The following is a 9,303-nucleotide window of genomic DNA, read 5'->3' as shown; positions in this document are numbered from 1 at the left end:
AACGGCTCGATAGAACGGTAGTAGTTTATTTTTATGACTTCAACGTTTTGTAAAATTTTGAACAAAAGAACGAGATGGTCTTTTACTTTCTAATGAAATAAAAAGAAAAACTAAAATTGTGCTTTAAAAATTTTACTAATAATAACTTATTCTACATCATAGGTACATAAGAAATAAAAAAGAAACAAAATCTCACTATAATAATATTATTAATTAATTTGGATTTGTTAATAATTAAATGCGAAACAAAACCGACTATATAAAGTAAATAAGATAAAACAGCTATAACATTTTTTACAAACCTAGTCAGAAATTATATTATAAATTATAAGCATCGTTAGTCTGGTAGAGACACCATCATATACTTTACCTTAATTGTTATACTATAATTTTTACATTTTAAAATCAATGTTACGAAAATAACAATTCCTACTCAGAAAGTGATGATAATTATATCTTTTAATAACAAATTTTTCAAAGAAAACAACATTCTATGTTGGTCACAGTAAAATCATTGCTATTAATTGCTTGTGATGCTATAACATTGATTTTCATTTTACATTTTCTTTGTGCACCTAAAACTGCATTCAAAAAATATTGAGTGATTCATTTTTTATTATTATCACAGTCAAAATACAGTTTAAATTAAAGATCTTTGTTACTATTTAAAAGCAACTTGCTTCCGTAATATTTAACAAAAAATATAGATATTAAACTTTTAACTTACATACACTTAAATTACTATAACTTTGAATTTCCACAAATTTATATGCTGTCTCTCAAATGAATCACTCCTTATTACATCCTTCATGGTTACATAAATATTTTACAAATTGCATTTTTTTTTGGAATAATAATCCAATTATACGATTTTATTTAACATTTATACTTTTTAAACCAGGTACCAGACTACGGATGCCGACCTTGACAAAACAGCTGATAAATACAATCAAATATCTTTTGCTGTCAAGAATTACTCTTATTTTATAGATTATCGAATCGGCACAAACTATAAATAGTAATGAACTCAGGTCAGATGTTTAGCACCAAAAAAATTCATTTCTTTATAAACTAGTTCAAAGATATTTATAATATACGCAATAGCAGCTACAAATAAACAAAAATTGTACTTAGAAATATTTCGCAAAATGCCCATAACGACGGGAACATTTCAGTATTCGTTTAATTTTTCGATCACTTTCTGCACCAAACACCACAAAAAAAGAAAATCCACGTGTAATTTCATTATAATATTAAGACATACTTTTGTAAAGTGGAAACTACTAATTGAATTACTTCTTTACGTTTATATTACTTATTTGAATTTAAAAATTGAAAAAATTGAAGAAAAAGAATAAAACTGAAAAAATGTATTTGATCTGACTAAAAAATAAAAAACGTCACTTGCATTAAGAAATCATATTCTGGTGATACGACGCAACTAAAATAAATCACCATTTTCAATTACAACAATTTTAAGCTAAAAGCAACATACATTAAGTGCTTTTTAACCGAAAAAATACTTACAAGCACACAGCTAAATTGTCATCTATTTTCGTAAGCAATTAAAAGTGACATTTGTCACATATGTGAAGATGCAACCTTGTATAAAGCGAATATTGTCCTTAATTTAACTTGTACATTTACACACAAAGACAAGAATCACACACGCACCCTTACACTTACACTAGACTCGAATGAATGCCAAACGTTATCGTTGTTGTAAGCAATAAGCGAAATATTTCTCAGCCTCAACAAAATTAGTGGTAAAACGATATTTCTAAACGACTTCGTTACGACGTTCCGCAGGGTTGGAATTGCTGTTGGAATTGCCTGAGATATGGTGAACTGGAACTAATCGACCATTAGCATCTGGCCAAAGACTTTGATACGAACTGCTAGTCGATGTAGTCGACGTGCTATCGGTATGGTCGGCTTCACCGTTGATACTGTGATGATCAGAAGCGGTAACGAAATTAACGCCATCCACCTATTACAAAAAAATAGTATATATTTTTACAAATGTAATGTCACTAAACTTCTAGGTCCCAGCAAGTTACTTAACATGACAACCGCCATCAGAATTTAAAAATTCTGTAGTTAGGTACTTAAATTATTTTTGATGGCGCGCCTTGGCAGTGAAACCTCCTCATATTCCTAATAACATGGCGTTTAATGCTATTGAAGAATGGAGTTCTGCATATAGCATATTAAAATGCAATTAGACGTTTAATGAACTTGCAAAACGAAATACTAGGAATAAAAATATTACTTTACCAAAAGCCAATTTAAAAATAGGTAAAACAAACAGTAAATGTAATAGTGTTTACTTTTGCAATCCTAAATCATGAATTAAAACACTTAAATGTTTCCTATAAAACTACGAAAAGCAAGTTTTTGGGTTTTTGACTATTTATAATATTATTTTAAGTCTTATACTTTAAGTTAATTATAAATTAATGTAACTTTGTTTGTTTTTGAGAATAGATTTGAATTTTAGATTTATTTCGATTGCAATTTTAGCTTTTAGGTTGTATGTTGCATATGTTAATATCAAGCAATCATGTATTACTCCCAAATCCCGACCGTTGCGACATACAGGTTATTTTTAATTACCCCCTGCCAAATGCTATGTGTGTATTGTGTATATATTAGCTTCAGTAAAATAGTATATTTTCTACACCTCAAAAAACAATACCTGTTGGGAAATAGAACGCGCAGCTCGTTGGAACGGATTCTCTGCTTGCTGAACAAAAGTTCCACCCTGCGTTACGTTACCGTTGTTATTCCTCACTAAAGGGGTCGTATCATCAGCATCTGAATCACTGTCAGACTCCCCATGAGGTGTCTCGTCATGCGCGAACACCTTTCGCTTACAAACTGGACAAACTCGACGATTTTTTGTCAACCAGGGGTCGATACATTTTGTATGGTAAGCTAAAAAAATAATAAACAAATGACGAAAATGTAATAAAATAGGAAAATAACTTATGAAATATTCATCATACAGCTACGTTTACATAATTTCACTCTTTTTGAAGTTTTTACAGCATTGTTTTTATTTTTCTTTTTTTGTTTTATCAAATATATAAATGAGAAACAAATAACTTTTTGTTTTTCCATGTGCAAAAAAAATTAACTTATTTGTATAGCATTTTCTTTTAATTTATACTATTTTGAAATTGTTAAATTATATACACAAGTATATGATATAGTAAATTAATGTTATATTCATAACGAAGCATATTGTGTACAAGTGACCCTTGATAAAACATCGTAAATATAACTATACTATCAGATGTAAACAAATGAAATTTTAAAGTAAATTAGATGAATCTATGATATAAACAAGAAAGCATAATGACAATGTTTAAATAAGTAATTTCAAAACTGAATGGTATTTTGTTGTTTCCTGTAATGCAGATATTGTTACTAATTTTATTATTATCAGACATTTACTTATTGATGATTATCAAGGATGCAAAAATAAAATATCAGTTCCCATATTAAGTTTTGGAATTAGCAACTGAAACTGTTACAAAAGCATTTCAAAATAAAAATGCCAATTACAGAACTTTTCAATATAATTACCATGGGCACATGGAAGTATTCGAAGTTTTTCACCCTCAACATAATCATCTAAACATATGGCACATGTATCATAAGGATCTCCCTTAGCAAATTTACAGACTGGAATTTTGTTTAAGGCTGAAGATGAGAGTCTATGTCTACGTTGCCTCCTTCGATCTTTTATAAACTTCACAATCTAAACATTAAAAAATAATTCTTCTGATTTTTTTCTCTTTATAATAAAAAGATAAAATACTTACCATAAAAATAACCATCACTATGAAACATATTCCAACCACAATTGCAAATGGTAACAGCAAATGGGTGTTAATGTTAAATGGTAGTTCTGAATTTATTATTATAAAATAATCTTTATTGTATGTATACAACTCTTTTATCATACTTCCTGTCGTTTCACCAACAAAAACTGAAGGGATGTGTATTCCATTAGGATTTTTGGCTGTCATAGACTCTAAAATATCTGAGCCTACATTATGTACTATAACCCCATCATACCAAGCATCTTGTGCCCTACGAACTTTATCTTCAAATGAACAATTAAAGCGTGCTACCAATAATATCCACTTTCCTGTGTAATTTGCCACCATTGGAGGCTTTGAAACAACAGTACATGCTTCTGGTGGATCAGAATATACCACAAGACCTCTTAGGCCTACTAAAAATTTAACAAATGTAGATAGTACACAAATAATTTTATACATATAGCAAATACTATAAATAGATGTAATATTGACCTTCATATGGCAACGAATTCCCAAAAGTTGAAGGAAGATCTCTAAATTCTTCTTCTATTTGTCTTCCATCCTATAACAGTTATTTTGAAAAGAACCGAATAATATAAAATAGACACTTACCATTGGCAGAACAAGGATATCTGCTCCTATGTGATGTAACTGCATCAATATGACATACAGGCCTGCCCATTTTACCCAAGCCATAGCTCAAATTATTATTTTCATACTCCAAATTGTTTAAATAAAAGATGCTGCCAATCTATAAAATAATAACAAGCAAAGGCATCTCTTTAATCAAAACACAATAAGTCATGTTCAAGGTAAATACTAACTCAAAACATTATAAATCGAACTGCTTAAAGTTTATTGTTAATAATTATTATAATAGTGTACAAATAATGGATATAATTAACCTGCATTAACCTTCACCAAATCACAAATAACTGGAAATCACCTCACCTAAAATCGTCGGTAATAAAAAGGCAATAGCGTTCACATTATAAAAAAGTCTAGCTTTTCAGTAAAATCGTTTGATGAACAACTACTATCACACTATCAAAATTGTTAATTTACAAAAACAAATTATTACATCCAAAACTTTTTGACAGCTTACTAATGAACTATTGAACCATTCATGAAATTTTCTAATAACCATAGCAATGCGTAGTAGTAAACATAGATGTAGTAAACCAATGATAAATTTTCAATGTTTATTCAAGCTCTTCAAGCTGATTCATACATTGACAGCAAATTAAAAGTTTTAGTAGTGTCACAACATACTCTTACTGTATATAATTTATAAAAACGAAATCGAAAACATACGGCTCCTTAATTTACAGTTACATACTGTTTCAAATATTGAACCGCTAGATGCTGTTCATATGCTGTTTTAATAACTGTTCTATAAAAATTAACACATGTGATTATCCTTACCTCTATGATTTCTATGTATATAAATTTAAACGAGCATGGTTCAAAGCAGTTCTGAGTAGTTCTAAATGTAATAAATATTGTAAGTGCATTTGCAGGTGTAAATTATTATACGAAATTGTATAATAAAATTATAACTAACTGAATAATGGTGGTAAAGTGTGGCAAATAAAAATTCACAAGGATTTGTGCAGTTTAAAATAGTGGATTAAAGGGGGCTTTTATTGTTTATTTCAACTGTCTCCTCCAAACAGACATATTTTATATAATAAAAAACGTTCATACATATACAGATGAATTATTTAAAGTAGAAATTGTAAAATGCTAAAAAATAAAGTATGTCGTTATCTCCATGGAAAACCAAAAAAACATTTATTTGTATAACTACTTTAGTGATAGGTAAGTATAATTAATTGTTATAATTGTTAGTTATTTTCAAGTGTTTTTCAGTATGTATGTTGTATATTAAGTATTGTGATAATACTGATAACACAGCTAATGAATCGTTACATCTAAAGGACATAAAGGGAAGAAATGATATAATAAAGCATGATTTGGAAGAAACTGCATTCAAAATAAATAATCTCAAAGAAAAAATTAAAATTCTTGAGTCTCGGATGCCAAAACATTACCCAGAAGTTAGATTTTTGAACTATGTTCATAAGAAACGAATACTTGTAAGTTAAATGTTTACTTTTTTTCTTAAATGATTTAAGGAGCTCTTTTTTTACAGAAAAAAAATAGGANTAAATTTAATAAATATTTTTTATATTAAACCTTAATTTAGATAACAGGAGGAGCAGGATTTGTTGGATCCCACCTAGTGGACAGATTAATGTTACAAGGTCATGAAGTAATTGTGGTTGATAACTTCTTTACTGGTCGCAAATTAAATGTTGAGCAATGGATAGGTCACATGAATTTTGAACTCATCCATCATGATATTATAAATCCTTTATACATAGAAGTGGATGAAATTTATCATTTGGCTAGTCCTGCCAGTCCTCCCCATTATATGAAGAACCCTGTAAAAACAATAAAAACCAATACTCTTGGTACAATAAATATTCTTGGTAATTTTTCATTTAATTAAGAAAAAAAGAAAACTAAATGATTTTTACAGGTTTAGCAAGAAGACTTGGTGCTAGAGTACTAATTGCCAGTACATCAGAAGTTTATGGAGATCCTGATATTCATCCTCAACCAGAAACATATTGGGGACATGTCAATCCTATTGGTAAGCTACAATTGAAAGTTATTTTTTCAGAGAACAGTTTTGGGTAGATACCTAATTGTTTCGTATAACATTTTTAAGGGTTAGTTTACAAAACTTTTACATTTTACTAAATCAATTCCTTTAAATTACTTGTGTCTATTTGTAAAATAGGTATATATTTTTGAATTGTTTAATGTATCAATCTTTGTTTTTATTGCTCGTTATAGATTCAATGTAAACTATCATACGTAAATTGACTCCTCAGAGATTACTGTTGTTTCAAAAACTTCTTTATTAATTATATGGTGAATATAATACGTGTATGAATTTACATTTTATGTCGTCTGAAAAGAAATTAAATATCACGAAGGTTCAATGTTCAATTCATAGTAATTGAATAGTTTGACACTACAGAAAACGAAACAGATAAATAAAGAATTTTTACTAAAAAATTTATCAAATTCTGTCTTTGATAAGTACTGTCATGCCTCGAAATTATAAGTTTTCATAAGAATGCGTATTTATTAACTTGTTTATTTAAGATCTCTTATTGAAAATTAAAGATTAAGTTTCATCAATTTAAATTTAATTAATCTAAAAGTAACATTTAGGACCAAGAGCATGTTATGATGAAGGAAAACGTATTTCTGAAACATTGGCTTATGCTTATGCCAAGCAAGAAAATATGTCCATAAGAGTAGCTAGAATATTTAACACTTACGGCCCCAGAATGCATATGAATGATGGAAGAGTTGTATCAAATTTTATATTACAGGCACTTCAAAATGACGTTATAACAGTAAGTAAATGTTATTCAACTAATTTTTTTTTGTTTAAAAAAATCTTTACAGGTTTATGGCTCAGGTGAACAAACTCGGTCGTTTCAATTTATTTCAGACTTAGTAGATGGGTTAATCCTGTTGATGAATTCTAATTATACCCTTCCAGTAAACCTCGGAAATCCTATTGAACACACAATTAATGGTATGTGAGAATACTTCAGTTTTTTATTCATGTTTTTCGATTTTATAAAAGCTTGGATAGTAAAGAAAATTTTTAGAATTCTGAAAGTCATGGAAATTGTTAGTCATAGTTCATAGCTTTGCCACATTTAGTTAACCAACAGTTGGATATAAAACCAAATTTTTTTTTGCATGCATGTGTATTAGTTAAAAAATGTGGCGCTTTTTAGGCAACATTTAACTAGCAGGAGATATTCAGTCTAAAATATTATATCGTATATAAAGAATAAGCTATAAAAATGAGGCAATAAGAAAATGAAAAGAGCTAAATATGGAATTGAAATTAATTTGTTTGTTTGGCCAAATACATGCAATTCTAATTTTTCGTTATAGATGCGTTATCGAGAAATTCACGTAAAAAATCATATAAAAGTATCTAATAGTACAACAAGAGAAATAATACAATAAAAGCTTTCGAGAAATTACCGACAAAAAGAAAAAACAATTTATGAGAATGTGTGAAGTGTTGTGATTTTTATTTGTTTAATTATGTAATTTTGTAGTGCTCAAATTAAAAATATTTGTTATCTTTCTGATATTAGAAGAATTAATAATATATTATTAAATATCATAACAAGTTTATCAACATTAATTTTCGTAAAATGCTGATTATTATCAAATAACACCGCGTAATAAAAAGTAGTCGGTAACTAAGAACTTTATTTTGTACTTTTAAAAACCCTAAAGAGAACAACTTTTTAAATTAAAACATTTACATTATCAAGACTTTACTATGTAATAATTAAGTAATGCTAAAACAGTACAATTTTGTTTGTTACAGAGTTTGCTACAATAATAAAGGAATTAGTAGGAGGGAGAAGTACTATTCAACATGTGACAGAAGTAGAAGACGATCCTCAACGAAGACGGCCTGATATAACTCGTGCCAAGACTGTTTTAAATTGGGAACCAAAGGTTCCACTGAACGAAGGTCTCCAAAAGACTGTAGATTATTTTAAGAAAGAACTTAAACAATTCAATTATTCGCAAAGGAGCAAAATTAGTGTAGAGAATCCTTAAGTAGTATTAAATTTATTATTTCCAGCTTATAAAAAATAGTAAATTAATATATATTTTTCAAAGTATACGTAAGTTGCTCAGTTATTTCAATAGATTTTTGTTAAGTTAGAGAAATGTAAAGTTTTGCAGTTACGAATATTTACATTTATTTAAGATGTGATAAAATAGTGTTCCTTTTTATTATTTTTCATATTTGTTTGTGTACAAGATGCCATATCATTGGTTTTCTTCTTACATTGATATTTCTTTGATATTTATATTATATGATGTATATAGTGTAAATGTACAGTATCTAATTTAAATAAATTTATACCAATAAAATATACGCGGTATAGAAGTGAATCTTATCTAATCGTCTAATGAGTGTATGAAACAATATCTACTCTAAAAGTTTTTATACCTTCAAGTCTGACTAATATTTCAGAATTAAATGCGATTTATATTGCGCAATCATTTATATAGAATTGTTAGTAACAATCATTTAGATTATATATATATTCAGATTTTATATATTTATTTATTAATATACATTATTCAGATTTTATTAAAAACAGAGTATATTCACACTATTGGGTAAAAAATGAATAATTTTAAGAAACGACAAATTGTTAATGTTCCTTTTACTTTATTTAGATAAAAGACTTTCACTGGATACTCCTTGAACTTTACGTGAGAATCTTAGAATGTTTGATTGATTATTGTATTTGTTAATATTTAATGGTATTTAATCATGATCCTGTAATCTTAATGAATTTATGAATAATTACCATTATTTTATTTTAAATGAATC

General features: G+C 28.0%; 2 protein-coding genes across 4 annotated transcripts; one reads left to right on the top strand and one right to left on the bottom strand.

Annotated features, from left to right (window-relative positions):
• Window positions 1-875: 875 nt before the first annotated feature.
• LOC108735985 (E3 ubiquitin-protein ligase RNF13) lies at window positions 876-4,966 on the bottom strand. 3 transcript variants are annotated; one of them, XM_018468232.2, is made up of 7 exons: window positions 4,739-4,966; window positions 4,446-4,584; window positions 4,326-4,395; window positions 3,831-4,246; window positions 3,592-3,766; window positions 2,699-2,937; window positions 876-1,990 (listed from the first exon to the last, which is right to left on the bottom strand). In XM_018468232.2, the coding sequence occupies exons 2-7, from the start codon at window positions 4,527-4,529 to the stop codon at window positions 1,781-1,783; spliced, it is 1,194 nt and encodes a 397-aa protein (XP_018323734.1). In that variant the 5' UTR covers window positions 4,530-4,584; window positions 4,739-4,966; the 3' UTR covers window positions 876-1,780. The 3 variants fall into 3 exon arrangements, with proteins under 3 accessions (XP_018323734.1, XP_018323735.1, XP_018323733.1); XM_018468233.2 differs by having other exon boundaries at window positions 3,831-4,243; window positions 4,785-4,966; XM_018468231.2 differs by having other exon boundaries at window positions 4,785-4,965.
• Window positions 4,967-5,273: 307 nt separating this feature from the next.
• LOC108735972 (UDP-glucuronic acid decarboxylase 1) lies at window positions 5,274-8,814 on the top strand. Its single transcript, XM_018468216.2, has 7 exons — window positions 5,274-5,654; window positions 5,706-5,932; window positions 6,043-6,328; window positions 6,379-6,492; window positions 7,083-7,270; window positions 7,323-7,455; window positions 8,275-8,814. The coding sequence occupies exons 1-7, from the start codon at window positions 5,594-5,596 to the stop codon at window positions 8,511-8,513; spliced, it is 1,248 nt and encodes a 415-aa protein (XP_018323718.1). The 5' UTR covers window positions 5,274-5,593; the 3' UTR covers window positions 8,514-8,814.
• Window positions 8,815-9,303: the final 489 nt, after the last annotated feature.

The sequence above is a fragment of the Agrilus planipennis genome, unplaced genomic scaffold, assembly GCF_000699045.2.
Source record: "Agrilus planipennis isolate EAB-ADULT unplaced genomic scaffold, Apla_2.0 scaffold4, whole genome shotgun sequence".
NCBI lineage: Eukaryota > Metazoa > Arthropoda > Insecta > Coleoptera > Buprestidae > Agrilus > Agrilus planipennis.
This window is presented reverse-complemented; position numbering and strand designations above follow the sequence as displayed.

Coding starts and splice junctions, on each gene's coding strand:
- LOC108735985 (XM_018468232.2), bottom strand. CDS start 4,529: ATGGCTTGGGTAAAATGGGCAGGCCTGTATGTCATATTGATGCAGTTA. Junction 4,396..4,445: donor ATATCCTTGTTCTGCCAATG/GTAAGTGTCTAT, acceptor TAACTGTTATAG/GATGGAAGACAAATAGAAGA. Junction 3,767..3,830: donor TAGTGATGGTTATTTTTATG/GTAAGTATTTTA, acceptor TTTAATGTTTAG/ATTGTGAAGTTTATAAAAGA.
- LOC108735972 (XM_018468216.2), top strand. CDS start 5,594: ATGTCGTTATCTCCATGGAAAACCAAAAAAACATTTATTTGTATAACT. Junction 6,493..7,082: donor GGGACATGTCAATCCTATTG/GTAAGCTACAAT, acceptor AGTAACATTTAG/GACCAAGAGCATGTTATGAT. Junction 7,271..7,322: donor TTCAAAATGACGTTATAACA/GTAAGTAAATGT, acceptor AAATCTTTACAG/GTTTATGGCTCAGGTGAACA.